At 48.8% G+C, this 20,229-nt stretch overlaps 1 protein-coding gene across 2 annotated transcripts; it reads right to left on the bottom strand.

Annotated features, from left to right (window-relative positions):
• Positions 1 to 29: 29 nt before the first annotated feature.
• On the bottom strand, positions 30 to 19,724 carry PRPF8 (pre-mRNA processing factor 8). Of its 2 annotated transcripts, none has more exons than XM_030462164.1 (43): positions 19,625 to 19,724; positions 19,407 to 19,516; positions 19,158 to 19,326; positions 18,330 to 18,494; positions 18,005 to 18,223; positions 17,203 to 17,415; positions 16,804 to 16,929; positions 16,620 to 16,725; positions 15,930 to 16,120; positions 15,628 to 15,747; positions 15,367 to 15,556; positions 15,071 to 15,190; positions 14,373 to 14,507; positions 14,133 to 14,262; positions 13,476 to 13,672; positions 13,162 to 13,368; positions 12,909 to 13,072; positions 12,436 to 12,562; positions 12,130 to 12,322; positions 11,599 to 11,786; positions 11,147 to 11,385; positions 10,493 to 10,639; positions 10,042 to 10,252; positions 9,609 to 9,725; positions 9,275 to 9,522; positions 8,907 to 9,086; positions 8,306 to 8,441; positions 7,535 to 7,704; positions 7,103 to 7,232; positions 6,772 to 6,918; positions 6,374 to 6,534; positions 5,589 to 5,780; positions 4,783 to 5,020; positions 4,410 to 4,538; positions 3,723 to 3,836; positions 3,409 to 3,582; positions 2,942 to 3,135; positions 2,349 to 2,588; positions 2,115 to 2,256; positions 1,711 to 1,851; positions 1,360 to 1,499; positions 1,003 to 1,205; positions 30 to 401 (listed from the first exon to the last, which is right to left on the bottom strand). In XM_030462164.1, the coding sequence occupies exons 2-43, from the start codon at positions 19,504 to 19,506 to the stop codon at positions 247 to 249; spliced, it is 7,008 nt and encodes a 2,335-aa protein (XP_030318024.1). In that variant the 5' UTR covers positions 19,507 to 19,516; positions 19,625 to 19,724; the 3' UTR covers positions 30 to 246. The 2 variants fall into 2 exon arrangements, with proteins under 2 accessions (XP_030318024.1, XP_030318025.1); XM_030462165.1 differs by having other exon boundaries at positions 32 to 401; positions 19,655 to 19,673.
• Between the last annotated feature and the right edge of the window lie 505 nt (positions 19,725 to 20,229).

A 20,229-nucleotide genomic window follows, 5' to 3' on the forward strand; every position in this document is an offset into this window, starting at 1 on the left:
GCCCCGAGGCGGGATCTCACCGGCAGCGCTCCCGGTTCGTAAAAAATTTTATTGAGCAACTGGAAAGTTGAACAACAACCCGAGATAGGGGGGTGGGGTACGCGGGGAGCAGGAACAGCGGGACACACAAACAAACACACGCTGTTGAATATCAACAGTACTAAGGAAGGGGGTGAGAGGTTGGAATCGGGGGGGAGAAGGGCTGGAGACAGGATCTGGGGCTGGAGGCAGGGGAGAGGGGCAAGTCTAGGCGTAGAGGTCCTCCCGGTCGGCAGAGTAGACCTCTCCCTCCTGGAGCAAGGCGAAGTTGAGGAAGTGCGAAGGGCGATGGACCTCGTGGTAAAACTCCTTGGGGTTGGCGAGCTGCAGTTCATACTTCATGTTGGGGTCATGGCGAACACCTGGAAGAGAGAGCCTGTCACGCACCTGAAAGCTCCTCCTTCCAGTGCTGCTCATCAGGGGCCTAAAACCAAGCCCTCCACCCTCACAAGATGGTTTTTAAGCAGACCATGCCAGAAGAGAAAGTTTTACATCCACAAAACCATCCCCCTTTGCATTTCTCTCGAGATTCACAGAGTAATGCCCCCACACTCCTCCTGTGCTAAGCTCAGTGTTTTGTCTCTTCATGTCCTGACCCCTTCCTGCAGCTGGCTGTGGTTGACCATACCAGGACCTCCTGTTACTGCCCAGCTTTTCTCTTGCATTTTCCATTGTATTCTGTTCTGCCTGACAGGGATTAATTATTCAGTGGCACTAGACCAGACACTGCCATCCAGAAAGACAAGATGTTTGTTCCTCCCCTCTGTCAGACTTTGCTCTCCTGCCACTGAAAGATCAGTGAGAACAACACCCCAGGGCTGGTGCCATGGAAAGGTCAGAGTATAACACTCGAAGGAAGATGGAGCTCCAGAAAGTGTAAATAATGCTTCCCTGAGGAGCTTTCCTTTCTCCCTAAGCTCTTCCCCTTGCCTCTCCTCCTCGCCCTTTCCCAGGGCAGCTTACCCATGAAGTTGTAGTTCCAGGACCCTTGTGCTGGGACCATGAAGAAGCCGAGGAAACGATCTGACAGGAGCATCTGCACCCTCTCATAATGGGATGGCAGGTAGCCCTTGGGGTTGTTCCCTTTGTCCGTGTTCTGCCTGCCCCACTCGTAGCCACTGGGGGTCAGTTTGTAGGCTGTCAGCGTGCAGGAGCCCGGTGTGAAACTGGAAGAGAGCAGACAGGGCAGGTCAGACTCATCTGGGGTGGAGAAGGGAAACCAAAAAGGAGCCAACACTGCCCTTCTGTCATATTTTTAGTCAAGAGACCTCAATGTTTTCCCAGGAGCTGCACCCAGGCAGAAGTCTCACTGCCTCTCACCTGCAGGTGATGATGATGGTCTTTTCCCCATCCCAGGAGGGGTTGTCAGCCATGACTTTGGCATGAGTGGTGACATCCTGGGGCGAGAGCTGAGGGGACTCATTTGGTTGGGTGTGAATCCAACCCAGGGGTTCCATTTCCTGACAACAAGAGTGACATTTTAGAAAAAAATGAAAGACCTTTAAAAAAAGACCACTTCAAGTGTTGCACAAGCTGCACACCAAAGGCTTCTCTTTCACTGGATCCTAGATCCAGGCTGGCTTCAGACCAAAAGCAGCTGCTCCACTACCTCATGTCCCTGGTACTAGAGAGTTACCTTCCACGCACACCAGGAGCAGAAGCTCAACTCACCTTGAGATATTCATGCTGTGGCAGCTGCCCTGGAAGATGGACAGTCTGGTGTGTTCCCCACTGGGGCACCATTACAATGCACCGGATCTCCTTCACCTGGGGGTTATCAGGAGGGCTCACTCCATACAGGTAGCCTGCAATCTAGGAAGAAAAACACCCACCTTAAGGACTCAGAAGGCATCCTGGTAACCACTTAAGAGTGGGTGGGCCTTGCCTTTCTGATGACAAGTATCTCTCAGCTGGCAGGCTCTCACTAGAGGACATCCTAGTTTTGACCAGGGGTGAGGTCTCCTCCAAGTGTGGCCACAAGGAGCCATCAGGACCCAGCCCTTCATCACAAGGCCCTGACTGCCCAGGCCTGGTGTTTGTCCCAGCAGCATGGGCTACAATAGTAACACACTCACCTGAGCCCGAAGATCTGAGATGCAGATGAATTTCTTCAACACGTTCTTGGGAAGAATGTAGGTATAACCAGTTTCCTTTATATCATCTGATGAAACATAGATGTGGTTCGTTCGCAGGTGGAGGTTGGCAGCAGAAATTGCTCTGTGAAGGAGATGATTATTAGTGGATGCACAGATCCTCTCCTGAGGACTCTGACCTCTTCCTTGCACCCACAGCTCAGCCTGCCTCCCTACCTGACTCGCCACTCAGTCTTGGAGGAGAAGGTCTGAGTTTCATAGTTGCTGGTTGTAGAGGTGATGATTTCATCCCCGTGCTTGTTAACCGTGCGGGTCTGCGTGGCTGTCAGCTGAGACTGCTCCTTGGTTTGCTTCTCAATTTCTGCAATCTGCTGTCGCTGCTGGGAGGGGGCAGAGATCTCCATGCCCAGGATAATGTCACGGATCTCTGACTGTGTCAGGGATGCAACGTTCACACTGAAAGAGGAAAGCCACCCAAATCAGGCATTTCAAAGTACACTCTGGACTCTCCCCACCAAGAAGATGGGGCAGAAGCTCAGAACATAACACCTGGGGCACTAATTAAAATAAAACCACAACTTTTTAGACAAGAGGAGGGACCAAATCACATGATAAAAAGCTCTGGCACATACATTTTTATCTGCCTCGCTAGAAAGCAATTAATAATAACCAGTTTTCCTACAAAACTGACAATTCATTGCCAAAGACCCTTAAAAGTCTTCTACTCCCACAAGGAGCACACTGGCCACACAGTCTTTAGAGTAGGAGGGAAAGGCTGACAGGATTACTGCAGCTGCACAGTGGCTTACTTGTTCTTCTTGCCATAGTCAGCAAGGATGAGATCCTTCAGCTGCACCTCTACCTTGATCCACTCCTCATCTGTCAGGGTTGGCCAGATGTGGTGAGGCTCTGTTATGGTTGTCTTGTCTGGTTTCAGAATAACTTTGGCTCGATCGTTGTTCACGTGTAGTGCCCGGAGAATCAGAATCAGACGAGAGAATGCCTTGGAGGAGGAAAAACAGAAAAAAACAATGCAGCAAGTCAGAGAGAAGGAAATCAAATATAAAAGGCCCTAGGACAGCAGACCTCTGTTTGGGTACACTGACATTGCATTGGAGGTGACCATATAATCAATCTGAAGGAAAATGCAGGCAGACTCAGAGCCAAATGCTCCAGAGAGCAACAAATCATGAGGGATTCCTGCAGCCTTGGCTCCTGCTTTGTTCATCAGTAGCAGAGCAGAATGCAGACCAGGCATTGTCTGCAATGTGCTCACCGTGTAGGAAGAGATGGTTTTCAGCCAGTCATCATAGAGATTGAAGAGAACCATCTGAGGTTCAGTGGCCTTCAGGATGAGGTCGCCAAACTTCTCCACTTTCAGACAGGCCTGGAAGGGCAGCTGCAGCTCTGAGCCTTTGATCACAATATTGGGGAAATCCAGCAAGTGCACCTGGAGTTTATCAAGAAGAGGAATTAGCTCACATACTCTAGAACATGGGTCCAGATAAACTGTTCACAGGAACACAGGACTGTTCTGCAGTCTCCCAAAGATTTTATACTATGCCCTCAGGGCAATGTCTGCATCCTTACCTCAAGTGGGTCCAACATGCCCTTCCGTGTCACTATGATCTGCTTAGGCTGCTCCTCCACAGGTAGTGACCGAATCAAGGCAGCCACTTCTTCAGCAGTCTTCCACTTGGCCAGCTATAGAAAGACAACAAACAGGGTTCAAGAAATGCCTCCAGGCTCACAGCAGAGTCTCCACATCTTCGGGAATTACACAGACTCCACCTAAATTCTAAAAATACCACTGGAATTTATGGCTTGTTCCAGATCAGTGACAAGGCCCAGCATTTCCTTCTTACTGTTCATGGAGGGATGTTCCCATTCCTGGAGTTCAGTTACTCCTGACTGTCTCAGAAAAAACATCTGGCTACATCACCTCCCTGGCTTTTCCACCTGAGAGTCTTCTCACTGCACTGGATGTACAGCCAAGTGCAGTGGGATTTGCTGTAATAGCAAACACAGCTCTGATTCTCAAGCCCTGCTTAAAGACTTATGCTCTTTACACCTCAGAGCCTCAAAAATCTTCCAACATCAATGCCTGCCCTCTTCTGCTTTTATAACCCAGGCTAACACTTGCCTGAGCACAGGTTACACACTGGGAACTGGAGCTCTAAAATTGTTGAGAAGAAGAAAGTTGAAAAAACTCCTATTTTCTGCTCCAGTGTGTTCCAATCAGTCAGAACCCACTCCCAGCTCATAGCCAGGCCCTACCTGTCCTAGACGCTTCTGCCCTGCCCACACAGAGGTATGGATAATCTTCAGGAAGAGCTGCCCAGTCCTGGGATTGAAGATGAAAATGGCTCCATTGATGGGTTTTGTGGTCAAATTCCCTTCAAAGGTCTGAGAAAACAAATAAAAGTGACAAGCACGGTGAGATGAACATAGACTATCTGTACCTTTACATAAAACCAACTTCCTGTGTGCTCTGAGCAGGATCTGTCTGGGAAATGTAAGAGCTGCTCTGTGCACACTGCCAAAATTTAGGTCCACACTGAGTCTCAGTTCTCCATCATGCAACCCAACCCAAGCACAGGACAGTTCCACTCCCTGTCCCTGCTCCCTGCAGGTACACCTCTGGCCTCACCTTGTGAATGGTGACTCTGTAGACATTGGTGTCATCCACAAACCAGATGATCTGGTTGGAGAAGAGCTCTCCATAGTTCTGGGAGGAAAGGTAGGGCTCAGTGGGCTCAGAGGAGTACAGCTGCAACCCCTTGCGGATTCGTTCTCTCAACACATAAAGGGCAGGATTTGCTTTCATAATTTTGGCCATTGCCTGCTGGATCAGAGGTTTGCTCCCAGGGAACCAGTTCCCATAAGCACTGGAGAAGAAAACAAACACAAGACCTCATTGTTGCCATCAGCTTTGGGATGAAGAGACAACAGCCATGCACAAGGCTTTCCATGCAGCACCCAGACACTTTTCTGCTTGCTGAATGCTAATGGATGGTTTCTCTTGTGATGTCTTTGAGAGCTCTTCCCTACACCTCCTCTCAACAAGAAGCCACAGCTCACATCTGCTGCACTCCCAAAGAAGCTGCATCTTCTCTAACAAGCACACTGGAGCAAAGTGCTCCTAGTTTTCCACTGAAAAATAGTTGTCCCCACTTGCAGGGGGTCTTGAAACAAGGCCTTGTCCTTCAGCTTAAAGAAGGGTGTGACAGAAATCTTCTAAATAAACAAGTGATTAGTGAGCTGGGGTACAGAACCATTACTGCTGAATGAGCAGACATGGGGCAACCTGTAAGGACTGCCTAGATGCTTTATCCTATTCACTGCATCCCGCTGGCTTCTGCCTCCTCCCCTGGAATAAAACGCAGCTTGGAGATGCACCAGGACACAGCCATGACCCACCAATTCCAGTTAAAATACAGAACGTACAGATCTCACCTGTGCAAGTTATAAGCCAGGTCAATAGCAATGAGGACACCCGTGGGAGATGGGTAGATACTCATATTGTCTGTAGTGTAGTCCAGGAACTTGGCTCTGGCGTAGCGCTCGATGTCATGGGAGTCATAATCCCCCCAGCGCAGCTGGATGTCGATCCAGTACTTCTGAGTGGTGGTGCTGTCCATCACATCTCTGGGGAGAAAGCAAGCCAAGATAACTTAATCTCACACAAAATTCTCCTTCAGTTGCTGCATGGCTTTGACAGAGAGTTACTGCCACCAAGCATGAACACTGAAGCCAGCAGGTGGCTGCATAACGTCCTGAAAAGGGACTGAATTCTCTCTTCATACAGCAGCTGAATGCAGAAACTGCTAAGAGAAACCTTCAGCCTATGGGGTTCAGCTGCAGGCTGAAATAAAGCAGCACAGTTACTCCTCAGCTGTGTGACCATAAGGGTCACATCTTCCCCAAAGAATGTGCAGCGAGGACTCAGTGGAACTGAACAGGGCATGGGTGCAGATAGTGCCCAGTTTGCTCTGGATTCTGGTCCCAGGACTGCACAGCTTTGTAGGGGTTCCAGAAGAACCCTTCAGAGCTCCTAAGCTCTGGCTCAAGGGAAAGAGCAACTGGAGGAGGTAACAGCAGGAAAGACAATCTTCATGTGTTGCAAAAGGGAGGTGCAGCAATCATCTACCCAAATGAGCCCTGTGCTTTTCCAGGAATGACTGCTCAGGATGACAGCTCTGGTCTGCAGCAAGATCAAGAAGGAAAACGGAAACACTCACTTGGAATCTGCGAGCAACGATGGACGTGACACGTTCCACTTATAGGAAGCAAAGAGAAGGATATCTGCACATGAGGAATTCATCTTGTATGACTTCCTGGGATGGATTGTCTCTTTCTGCACCGTCTCAATCTCCAGAGCATCCAGCTCTTGATCAAAGACCTGAGGAAAAGGGAAAGTTGAGCTGAGTTCAAGCAAGCTAACTGAAGAATCTATCCCTCAACACACAGCTAAAGCAGGCAACTCAGGAAAACCCCATTTCTTCCCTGTCGAACAGCTGGAGAAGGAACAGCCCTGCTAAAATCCCTGGGGCAATCTCTGTTGCTGGCAGGGGGCTGTTGGAACACAAGGAGCATGAACATATCCCATAGAAACAAACTGAGTGAACACCCTGCTCACCTGACACAAATCCATGACAATGCTCTCATGGATCTTTTGCCACAAGTGAGCTCGGAAGATCTGAATGAGAGAAATCTTCAGCGTGGGGATCTTGCCATGCATAAAGATGCCTGTCAGATCTAACTGCACCTGAAACCCAACATATACCTGCAAAGGAAAAGCAGCTGTGAGAATATGCAACAGCACAAGTGATGAAGTTTAGAAACCAGAACAGCTATGGTTAAGGAGATTTAGTTCATCTGGAAGAGATGTTCTGGAAGAATTAAGTTAAATCAATTAAGTTAAAATCAATTAGTGGAAATGTTTACAGGCACTAACTCCAGGTACTTACGTTGGCTCTGTTAATGGTAGGAGACCACCACAGAGTGAATCTTCTGTTTGGAATTTGATTCAAACCCGATCTCTGTGCATTTGTAAGCTTCTTCCACTTCATGGACTCCTCAAAGCCACTGGCCTTCTCCCTAGAAAGGGTAGACAATCAATTCATAAGATGTTCCTCACCTCTGCTGACTGCTGTGGACCACACACAATAGAGGAAGGGAACACACACTGGGAGCAGGGAAGATTGCCTCATGCACTGAAACTTCCATAGATTTGCATGCTGAAGTTCAGCTCTAGCCCAAACCCAGGAGCCCTCCCAACTGAACCATACAGTGTGCTCAAGCAATGACTGAAAAACAGATAAGGCTCAACAGAACCAGCACAGCTCGAGCCAAGGACTCCTCTTGGTGCAAGACAAGGTGCACATCAAAGTTTCTCTTACCAGAAGAGACCCTCCCATGTGGGGAAGTATGTGCCCTTGAAGAGAGTGTGCTCTAGGATCCCTTCCACTCCACCAAGTGCCTGGATCATATCTGTGCGGTAGTTGTTCAGATTCCAGAGTTTCCCATCGTGGCGCTGATGTGTCCACCAGAATGGATTCTGTTTCAGGACCTGGAGGCAACAGCACATCAGTGAGCAGCTTTGTATTGAGATTATTTAACCTGGATGCACTAATTGTAGGAACCAGGGTGATGATGATGTCAGCTAGCAAGTAAAAAGCCTCATGCCCTCAGTCCTGGAGGACACAGCTCATTTATAACCTGAGCACAGTACTTACTACTGCATGTCAGACTGGGGAGAATACCTAAAATGTTTCATATTTTTATCTTTTAGGGACTAGCCTTCTACAAGAGCTACCATTAGATGCTCTAACAAATACATTTTTCCACTGTTATTAAAACTTAAGATTTTGGAATGTTTGTCTTGGGATCTTCTTCCCCCCCCCTCTTAGGAACTGATTTCTTAATACTCAGCTGGGCTGAGGCTGGTGTTCCTCAGGACACTGCCATCTACATAAATGCTCCAAAAGTGACAAGCTACAGATTCTGGAGCATTTGGTTCTCAACAGCCTCCAATTGTCCCAATATATGGCTCCAAGTTCTTTCAGCACCACACCCAAGGCAGTGCAGCTGCAATAATGCAAGGTGCAAGGACATTGTCTGATACAGATATCTTAACTTCACACTCAGACAGAGAAATCCCCAGTCAATACCTGATACTGTTTGAAGTCAGTCCTGACTCTCCAGCCTTTATCATAAGCTAAGGTATGTCGGTCCTTCTGGAAAAGGGTGTTAATACGAGGGATTCCCCTGTCCCATGAGTCCTCCAGGTCCTCCAGTGTCAGGCGTCTGAAGAAAAAAAAATCCCCACACTTGGTTACCTCTGAGTAGTACAGCAATGTGTAAATGAGTATTTCAGGTGATGAGATCACAGACACAATACAGACTGTGGGATTGTGGCAGATATTCTCAAATCCCAAGCACTCAGAGGCTCAAAGTGACTACAGCCCTCATGCTGATGTCAAACAGCCTGAAGAAAAACCCTGCCCTTGTAAGAGAGCAGTACTGACTGCAAATGGGTCTGATATCAGCTTCTCCTGGCACCACCTGCCACATCAACTCCCCTAAACAGAGCCAGGAGTGCACTTTCTGCTTGCAGAGCCCACACCTTCTCCAGCAGTAATACAGCAGCTCTGCAGGCAGACTGTAGCATGTACCACGGGGCCAAAGGAGTCTCCAAAACTCTGAGACCATGCAGGCCTTCACACCATTGCCTCTCCTCACAGACAGATCTCACAGCACACAGATACACACCTGTTCTGGGCTATAGCCTCTTGCCGCTTCAGGGCATACTCTGCCCACACTCTCTGAGAGTCAATGAATTCACTTTCCCATGGCTGGATGTAACGATACAAATTTGGGATGAGCTGATCCTCCTCATGACTCATTCCTGAGCGGAAGTGAGTGATGCCAACATCTGTCTGCTTGGACCACCTGCAGCAAAGGGGCACAAGAGTGAAGCAGGAGCAACAGGACTTCACGGGTCACGCTGCCATGACCTACTGGAAAGGCAGCATATCTCTGTAGCACAGCATGGTTTAAGCATTCCCACATATTTTCATGGGAAAAAAGCATCTAACAGAACACTCGCCCCATGCTGGCATTTGAGCAGCACAACTAACCTCAGGTCAGACTGTGGGATGAGAACGTGGCCCATGGAGAGCATGCCCAGCCCCCCCAGCTCTTTAGGGGTGTAAAAAACCACTGGTGGAAAACGGCTGGGCATTTTGGAATTCAGACCAATTTTGATTCGAGTCTGGATTTTATTCTCACACTTCACCAGCAAATCAAGCAGCTCCTGAGTATTTACAACAGCTTCCCGGAAGTATGTCATCAAGCCAATCAGAGCTGTATTCCATTTATTGACAATCTAGAAAAGAAAGCAAAGGATCAGTTCTCAGCCCATTCCCTGTGCACCTGCAGAAAGGTCTGCTGCACACCTTTCTCCCACCTTACCTTAGTGAAGGTTGTGGATCCAGATGCCATGAGGATCTGCCTCACTCTGTTGTGAAACCTCTGCATAGATTCATCATCGACACGCAGGAAGCACTGAGCTGTACGCTCCTTGGTGACCTACAAGAGCACAAGGACATCAGTTCCCTCTTGGGAGCTCTCTCTCCAATACACACAGCAAAGCGAGCTCCTACCATCAGGCATTGGGGAACCATGTGGAGAGAAGAGGCTGAACAATATTTCTGAAATTTCAGGTCCCAGCCAAGTACTTTCCATCCCTCTCAGGAAGGAAAGTTCATACCCAGTTGATTTTAACTCTCCCTGCTAGTGGTCCCAGATACACAGCTGGCCAACACGTGCTGCTCTCAGGTGTAAGCCCTGCTTTGACACCAGCTATGGGCCAAGCATGGACTGCTCTGTCCACTCCTCAACCTACCTCATTCTGCAGGTTCCAGACTCCATCCTTGTGAGTGAACTCCTCGTAGCTGGTGCGGCACTTGGGCAAGATGCGGCACTCAAACCCACACATGTTGAACAGCAAGTTGGGGTTGTCTTTGCTGTACACTGACACGAAGCTGTTCTCCCACTGCACCGTGGTGACTGACCGAGGCAAACGGTTCTTGATATCCCAGAACACAGCACGACCACTGAGAAACAAGACATGCACAGTGACAGGCTGTTACCAAAGGAAAACGGAGGCTAGGCAAGTTCTCAGTGCTTTTCTTAGTACTACAGTCTCCCACAGCCATCACTGTCAGAATTATAGCACAGACTCCTTGCCCCTTTTTACTTTTCTTCCTGAGCACCAGCCTAACGATCTCCAACAGTTATTTATGACTATTAATTTTCCCACTCTCCCTGTTTTTTTCCCAGGCTGCAGCACTTACAGGTTCACATCATGCTTCATGAGGCGCATCCGAGCATCCCGGGGCCAGCACTTTTTGTTGTTGTAGCCTACAATGTTCTCATTGTTGGGATCTGGATGCTCTGTCAGGTACCGTTGAATCAAGTCTCTTGCCTCATCTGCTGTAAACCTGGAAACACAAAGAGGAGGATTTGGAGTTGCATCACCAGCTTCTCAGAACACCTGTCTGCCCAGAGAGGTAAGGACCTCCTTAAGGACAGCTGTTTGCACAGCATGTGTGAAGGTAACAATTCAACTTCTGTATCCTCTCACTGAAAGGGGCTTCAGTTTCATTAGCACAGAGCAACCCATGACTGTTTTGTGTTCTCTTTATCTAAATGTCAAAAGACATTTATGCCCCTTTCCTAGGAAGCCAGAAAAGGCTTATCATGCCAGTGGAAAACTTGCAATTGAATGATATTATTGCCTTTCTATTGGTCTAGTGAGCCAACTGAGAAAGCAAGAAGAGGCACCTGGACTCTCAGTTGTTCTAGGAAACTTGTCAATTCAAATATTCCTGATCTTTATTAGCAAAGGGAACAAAAGTCTGGAGTAGGAGCCTATTAATTCCCACTTCTGCAGCATCTGCTTCAAGATGCCAAAACACACGTTCACCCTTGGAAAGCAGAGGTCTCACCTGAAGAAGATGTGGATGCGGTCAATGTATCTGCAGAAGAGGCGGATGGGATGGGCCACCTCAGTGGCGATGTCTTGGAAGCTGAGGAAGTCATTTGGCATCTGGGGAGGCCCAGCCATTTCACTGGCACGGTGCAGACCCAGCACCAGCAGGTCCATCACAAGCCCATAATACTGAACAATGAAGGAAGCAAACTGCAGCCCACGAATAATCCCATAGGAGTTGGTGTGATTCATGTCCTGAGGAAACAAAGGGGAATTGTGAGAACCTGACAACAAAGCATGGAAGATCTCTGACCAGAGCAGTTGCTCTTCAGCAGAACCGAGAAGTGTTTTCTTATTCCCTCATCACTTCTCTCTTTATCAAGTCTTGGACTCTCCTCCCCTGTGGGTCCAAGACTTGTCCACTTTACACTTCCCACACGTTCCTTTTCCTGACAACAATCATCACACCTTGTAGTTGATCACCACGTTGTTCTTGGCTGTCATGTAATCAGCAATGTTGTGGTCAACAATAAGACGCAAGAGCCTGTTCAGCAAGGTCAGGTCAATCTTCTCATACATCTTCTCAAATCGAGATTCCAGCATCACATTGCATTCACCTTCACTTGTTTCCCAAACATCTTGCAGATTATTAATGCCTGAGGAGAAAAATAAAGTTTGTTATGTTACCTGACACATCACAGCACAGAAGCACCCTTCTGGGCACAGGAAATCAGTGTATTTCCTGTAGTGTCTGATTTTTCAGCCTCTGGTCCTTCCAGGCTATCCAGAAATTGGAAGAGGAACATGTAACCAACTACAAATACTACAGAAGTTGTATGCATATCCATTATATGCATACATTAAACTACAATCTACAGATTTTTAATCTAACAACTGACTGCAAATCACAAATACGAAAACTTGGCTCCCAACAGGGATCTGTAGGAAGAAAGCTCCTGAGAAAACTCGTTTTTCCACAGAATACAAGACCCCACTAACCTTGACACCACTTGTACACCAAGAGTGGAGGAGGTTCAGTGTCAGCAGGTTTGATCCATGGTGGGAAAAGTCGCCGCTTGTCAGCCTCATACCACAGGTACTGATCCAGATAAGCATCTGTGATTTTCTCCAAGGGCTCAACATCATACACAGGAACTAAGTGGCTGTAGAGATCCATGAACTCAATGCCCACCTAAAAAAAGAAGAGACAAAACTGAGGTTTACAGCTGACAGCCATTTAGTGCCATTTTGCTCCTGAATGCAGTGTAGCTTTTAGCATGGTCTGGCTTTCAGCAGAACACTCACTTCCTTGAAGGCTCTCTGAGTCAAAAGGTGTCGTTTGATTCTGGACAGAGCTTCATGAGGATTATCATAAGCCTGTTCGATCAAGCCCAGCTCCTCTCTCTGTGACTGATTCAGGCGAGATTTGACACTGACAGGGAGAAAGAACATCTCAGGCAACCAAGCAGAAACAAATTAAAGGCCACTCCATTCAAATGATGACAGATGCTGTCTGACCAAGCAGATCAAGACAAGACCTTTAACTCTTCATATGCTCAAGCTTAGAAGCAAGGAATCATTTCTGCCCCAAGCAGCAGAGTCCATGAAGAACCCCTGTCACCCTTGTCAGTACCACAACCTACAGCCTCTCCCAGTCCATCAGAGTGAATGTTAGACCATAATTCAAGGAATAACAGATACCAAAACAGCTTTGGAAGCCTTCTCCAGGGCAGATGTCTGCATCTGCCTGCAGAAAACAACCACTTCCTGATGCTTACCTGTAAGCTTCCTTCAGCCTCTCCAGGGCTAAGATGAGCAACTTGGTGTCATGTTTGTAGGAAAGCGGGGGGAAGGGAATGGGTGAAAACCTCCTGCTTTCCAGCCAGTGCACTGTGGTTGTGTACACGGCAACAGCCTCTTCCGCAGTGATGTAAGGCCCATCCTGCAGAACCACAGCACCAGCATTAGTCAGTGAAAGCTTCCTTATGAAAACACCACCAATTTGGGCAACCTCAGGCAGGACAGAAGTACCTTCAAATAATTATGCTGTCGTTCCTGCTCAGCTTTTAGGTACAGCCTGGTCAGCCGGCCCAGATTCTTCTTACAGACAGTTTTGTCCACAGTGGCACCACGACGGATCCTCTCCCTGTTGTAGTGAGCTGTATTTGTCCACCAGTCAGCTTTTGCCTTCACATACCTCAGGATCATGTTCTCAATAGGTGTTGGCAGCCCCGGCACCTGAGGAGGGACAGTTACTTGAAGAAAGCAGGAGTAGGAATCTTCACAAGAGCAGTTCAACCTGAGAGATGTTAGAACTGAACCAAAAGGCCAAGTAAAAGCCTTACCTTCCAGGGGATGTTGGCCTTCCAGCACCGCCAGGCCTCACTCAGATGCTGCAGGATGGTTCTGGCTTTGTTTTGTTTGATTCCTTCTGGCATCATGTCCAGAATGTCGTGCATCACAGCTGCCCTCAGCTCCAGGTCAAAGTGAGACTCCACACGCTGCTTCGTGACAGTCTTTGCCACACCCTTGGAGTGACGGCCTGGAAAAAGCCAAGTGTACCTGAGCAGGTTTGACATTACTGGGCAGTATGCATCTTCTTCTAATCTGGAAGCTCACAAAGATATAGGATTTCTAGTGGGAGGTGTCCCTGTCCACACAGGGGAGTCAGTACGTGATGATTTTAAGGTCCCTTCCAACCCAAACCATTCAATGATGTTATGTCTGAAACTGCCACAACACTGATAGTTTGGAGTAGATAATTAGGAGGCTGTGGACCCCACAGTGCTATGGAGCAGGGAATCCCACTTCCATTTGGAACCTGTCCTGGGGGCACTGGTCTCACAAGAGCTCTAAACTGGTCAACAGCTCTTGGGATTGACATGGAGCATGGATACAGACCACCACTTGGAACACAAAACTGGAGTTCAAGCTGGCAAGTAAACAGTATTAATCTTCACCCCCCACTCCTCCCACATCCAAGATGTACACAGTGTGCTGACCTTCAAACTGCCTGGCCAGCAGATTCCCCAGCCAGCGTTCCAGCAGTGGTGTGATGCCCCTCATGAAGAACAGCCATACTCTCCAGCCTGGAGCCCAGAAGCCACAGCCAGGACCTTTGCCTACCGGCCCCTGGAAGAAGAAATACACAGTAAGAGCAGGTCACCTACTGACTCTCCAGAATCACTTCCTTGCTATTCAGCTTATGTGAGGTCACCATCACATGAAAAGGTGGAACTTACTGTGTTAAACCTGTAGTAGATGAGATGTTTCAGGTCCTTGCACATACGAATCTGCCTCATCAGTTTGTACTTGTATCGGTACATTCCTGTCAGCTGCCCCACATGGGCAAAGATGTACTGCAAGCCATCTGCCAGCTGGAACACCAGGAGCACAGTCAGAGGTGTCAACAAACACTACACACATTGCCCCAAGAAGCAAGGCTTAGCTCACAGCCAGGAGCAGAATTTACAAGGCCATACAAAGCTCCCATCACTGACTCATAGAATGATTGATTCTTATAAATGAGGGTAAAAGCAGGATTTCATGCAGTGCTGTGTGCTCTCACTGTTCCTGCTTTTCTCCCTAACACTGCAACATTCACTCATGTTGTGCATCCTCCATAATTCCATCCAGATAGCCAGAGAATGACAGGATGTTAGGGGTTGGAAGGCACCTCTGGAGATCATCCAGTGCAGCCCCCCTGCCAGGGCAGGTTCACCTAGAGCAGGTTGCACAGAATGGTGTCTAGGAGGGTTTTTAAATGTGTCCAGAAATAGTGGCTCCACCACCTCTCTGGGAAGCCTGTTCCAGTGCACTGCTACCCTCAAAGTAAAGAAGTTCCTCCTCATGGTTAGATGGAACTTCCTATTCCTATTCCACTTCTCCTCTCACGTCCTCTCCCCATCTTTAAAAAAATAATAAAACCAAATAAGCCTACCTGAAAGGCATCCACATTTCCCAGTCTGTACTGCACGTGACTGTCCACCACCAGCTTAGTCAGCCGCAGGACCTCCCGGCACAGATGGAAAGCGTTCCCAAAACGGGATTTTTTCCTTTCCTGGAAGAGACAAAATTCCAAGATTGATATAACAACATTATGTAAGAGTGAAACAGCACCAATTTGGTCAGTCTGAATGTCAAACAAACAGCTGAGGCACCGTGGCCTATCCTACCACACCAGCAACTTAAGCATCTTCAGGTCAACTTTGAGTAAAACAGCACATGGACCAATACCTTAGTGGTGAGGGTCTTCACAGGCTTCAGATTGAAGTTGTAATCCAAGTGCAGGTAGTTCAGGTTCTTTCTGTGGATCAGCAGGTTCAGCATGTTGTAGCCCTGGCGACACACCTGCAGGCCAACTTCCACCCAGTCCAGCTTCGTTGACTGGAAAAACTTGGTGGCCTTGAAGGAGCGGAAGAGGTACCTGGAAAAAGCAGAGGCTACGGGTCAGCTGAATCCCTGCTACAGCTCCCCACGGAACAGAGCCCCACGTACCTCTTCTTCTGGGCCTTGGGAGGTCTGTGCTTGAGTGCATTCAGAACGTAGTATTTCAGTAACTTCTGGTAGGAGACTCGCACTTTCACTGGCTGTCCTGCTGGGCAGTGCTCACGATACCTAAGGACAAGCCATCTTTCAATATTTCAGGTAAATTCAGAATCTTTAGAGAATACATCTCCAGAAATTCTCCTAAAATCTCTAGAAGCCAGACACCACAGAATGTCTATTTTATTTTCCCCGTAACAAGATAATGATGTCACGATCACCACAACACCCCCTCCCCTGGGGAAACAACTCACCAGTTCTTCACCAGTGGGATATCAAGAGCTCTGCGTGTCCTCCCAGACCTCAGGTTGAAGGGCCGTGGGGCCCACAGCAGGGCAATACCATTGGCTGTGTTATCTGTGTAGAGTGGGGTATCCTTCAGGAAAGGTTCCACAAACTCTGGCAACTCAAACTCTTCATCATCATCAGGCAATGGTTCCTGACTCTGAAAGGCAGAAACACCACAGAACATGTTTCCTGGCTGCTTTGCCTCATTTTTCATTGTTAACCAAGTAAAAACCATTTCCTTGCTCACTGTAGAAGTGTGGCAGTGCTGTGTGTTAAGAGAAGCAAAAAGCACTCTACAGTATTCTGAGAACTCTGGCTTCTAGGTGCTCAGCTGAGTGTTATGGAGGTAACTCAAGGCAGGTGTCAGCTCCATGAATACAAGGACAATGAAAAAGATAAATAACTTATCAGAAGACTCTGATACAGTTAATTATACATTGGACTTTACCCTATAGAGACCAAAGACAGATTGGTGCAACTGCATAACTAGATTACAAATGACAACTGTGGTTTCATTTTGTGAAAAGGTTATTGCTTTCCCCAGAAATACCTATTTGTGTTTGCCACCATCAGAAGCAAGGTTAGAAACAAGCTGCCAAAACCCCATCACCTCCCCATTTAGGGCTTCTCACAGGCTTCCTTGGACAGGGACTCACCTTGACAGAATGTCTGTGTGAAATGGGGTTGATTAGAGGATCAAAGTAAAAAGCTGGGAGATCAGGATCTTCTGTTTTAATGAAGACAACGTTTGGAGTATGATACCTGCAACACAAAAACCTGTTTTAGAGCAGCTTGGCAGCCTTCCTCTCCTTCCCCTGCTCTTGAGGCTCCTGCACTCACCAGGTCAGGTGGACGTGGTGTGGAAGGTTGTTGTACAGGTATGGGAAGGCAATTTTATACTCTGTCCTGATGGGCTGCCTGATGATAATTTTGTTGATGTCATTGAATTCATTCCAATCTTCATCCCTCAAATGAGACAAAAATAAATTTTCAGACAAGCATTCAGGGGGGCAGCAAAGCAAACAATTTTCACTGAAGACACAATATTCGCCGTTATCTTTAGCCTTCTCTTCACACTAACAATTAAGTGTCCAAAACAGCAAGTACATCCCAAAAAGTGTTACAGTGAGCTGACACCTACAAAAAGCTGACACAAGGCCAGACACTTGGTAACACATTAACCTTCCTAGCCCTTTTCCAAGATAACCATTTATCCTTCCCCCTAAACCAAACACTCACTGAAGATTAATGTCTCGAACAAGAGGCTCAAATTTGGGACCTCCAGGAATAGCCATGTTCAGTGCCTTGGAGGTGAAGAATGCCTTCAGGTCAAACAAATAGAAATAGTTGTCATCCACAAGGTCAGTGAGCAGCTGGTTGGCCAGTCTGTACAGTGTGGACATCATTGGGAGAGTGAACTGCCAGCGCTGGTACGTGGAACCATTTACATACCTGCAAGGAAACAAAACACTTGTTATACAGCCAGGAGACAACTGGGCCTCTAGCAAAGGACCAGAAATAACAAAATACCTCTTATTGACCATTGTTTGCAGAAAATACTAAGGACAGCTAGCACATGGGTTACTCTAAATGGAAAAAAAGGCTGTGGGAATGATGAAGACCACTACAGGATACATCTGCCTGGAAAATACTGACTGCTCTGCTTCCTCTTCTCCTCCATATCCAAACTGACACATGTCTCAAGTCCTATTCAAGAGCCTTTAGCATGTATGTTCACTCTTAGTAAACATAAATTCAAAATCAAAGTAGATAATCCATGTTTGGATTTTTTTGTCTACAACATCAGTTTTAGCAGTGAATTATGCAGCAGTTCTCCTGGACTGAGGGGCCTTGTTTGCCTTGGCTGGATGCTGATGGCAAAGGAATAGCTTTACATTGGTCAGGCTGTCCCTCCAGTCCTTGTGGGAAAAGTTTTTCTCTTCCCATCAACACCAGACACAGCTCAGTATTACACCACCAAATGTTATAATTTCTGTAGAGCATAACAAGTGGGTTTTTCCTCTCCCAAAGAGGCACATACTTCCTGTTGTCTTTCAGTGGCTGGTGATCATAGAACCAGTCCAGCACAGGGGCATCTTCCTCTGGATCCAGCTCGAGCTGAATCGCTTCCAGGGGCTCCACATCCAGGATGTTATCAGCATAATCCAGAGGGGGCTCTTCATCATCAAACGGGGGGAATCTCATCCTCTTGAAGTGACGCCTGTCCCTCTTCTCTCGCCTCATCATAATCCACATCGACCTGGCAGAAACCCAGAGCCATTAAACATCACTTTTAATTGGGGATGGGGACAGGAAGACGTGTGCTGAGGAGCTCCCACCACAGGGTGAAGGCAGAAAGGACTTACCCCCACTGAGCGATGTACACGGGCTCGATCACCCAGGGGATCTCATTGACAAAAGAGATGGCACCTGTGATGTGGTACAGGACAGGAACATCTCTGATTTGCTCCCAGGGCATGGGCATGTTCTCCAAGAGCTTCAGGACAGCGTGAGGCATGTACTTCAGAGCACTATAAACACAAATCAAGGGAAATCAAGAGTTGGAAAGGAGCTCAAGCTGTCCACCTGTCCTGAGCCAAACTACCCCTACACCTCTCACTCCTGAAAACTGCTCATCTAAGGTGTCCATTCCTGTGGCAAACCCACAAACTTCCTTATTGTATCCTCATGCTTCATCCTTCACACTACCAAAGTGTTTTCTATTGGTTCAGCTTATGACATTGTTGTGCATAGAGAATGAAACAGACGAACAAGAAAAACTTCAAATCCCTGTCTGTAGTTGCTGTGGGTAACAGTAAGTACAGTGCAGTAGATCCTGAGCTGCATGAAGTAGCTCTTTGAACCCAAACTGCAAAGCAGCACTCATGGAGCTCCACAAGCATGCAAAACAACATAAGCTGACTACTTCACACTCTCCCCCACCTTCTTCTCAGGAAACGTGCTGTATTTTTCACATAAATGCCAACCAAGAACTTCCTTTGCTTATTCTTTTCTGCTCTGCCACCCGACCTAGCACAACTGATTGTCTCATCCTCCTCACACCACCGTGCTGTTTCTGCCCACGGGAAGCTCTTTGGAGTCGGAGCTCTGCCTTTATCTATCAACGAGGAGCTTTGGAAAGGCCTCTGGAGGGCTCAGCCCGGGTGTCACATAGCGGGGGGGAGCTCCCTTACCCCAGGTAGACGCGCTTGTCGTGACGGAACTTCCTGTTGGTCATATCGCCGTGGTCGCGGATGATCTTTCGGACGTGCTCGGGGGGCATGTCCTCTTTCTGGGCGTCCACGAAGCCGAATTTCCTCTTCTCCGCGTAGCGCTTGGCCTGCAGCTGCTGCCATTTGCGGGCTGCGGGGACAGAGAGGCAGCGGGGTCAGGCCCAGCCCCGCTCAGCTGGATTGAGGATGGAGGGGGCCAACCCAACCCACCTTTCTCCTGCAGCTTCTCCTCAGACATGTAGTCGGGCAGCGGCGCCAGAGGGGCGGGCACCGGAGCGCAGCCGCCGCGGTACGGGAAAACGGCGGCCATGGCGACGGACCTGCGGGGATACAGAGGGGCTCATAACGAGGACGGGACCGCTCCCGGCCGCTTCCCCGGCATCCTCCCCGCCCGCACCCGGTCCCCATTGCCCCCCACCTGCTCTCACCGCCTGCCGGGACCCCCCGAGCTTCCCCACCACAATGGCGGCCCAACGCCGTCCCTCCGCGCCTCAGAGACCCGGATGTGGGCAGGTCCTGAACGCCGGAGGTCTGTCCAATCAGCTTTCGGGTTGCCTAACAGGCAGCACCTGCAGCCTATCAGAACGCGGAGGAGAGGAAAGAGGCGGAAAAGATACGGCAGGTGTGCCCGGAGTGCCGTTCCGCTGGCACGCCCGACCTCCGGTCCCGCCCCCGGCTGCTTCCGATTGGAGGAGAGCGGCGGTGGTGTCAGCTGATTGGACAGCGCCGGGCGGGGAGGGGCCCCGGGGAGGTTCTGTGGGGCCAGGGGCGCTCCGGGGTGGGGGTGCCGGTACCGGGCCCTTTCATGGGGCTCTGCGGGATGGGGGGAATCCCCTGGATCAGCTCCTGAGGCTGCGCTGCCCTCTCAGTGGGGACAGAGGCCCCTGAGGGCACCCCCCGAGGCCTGGGCTCACCCCACAGCCTCAGCAGGGGGGAGGATGCTGCACGCCAAGCCCTCGGGGTGCAGCCACCCCCCTGCGCTGTCCCCGTGGCCTTTAATGCCGCCTCCCGTGGTGTCCCCTTCCTGCACCCA

This window comes from Calypte anna, chromosome 19 (genome assembly GCF_003957555.1).
Source record: "Calypte anna isolate BGI_N300 chromosome 19, bCalAnn1_v1.p, whole genome shotgun sequence".
Lineage (NCBI taxonomy): Eukaryota > Metazoa > Chordata > Aves > Apodiformes > Trochilidae > Calypte > Calypte anna.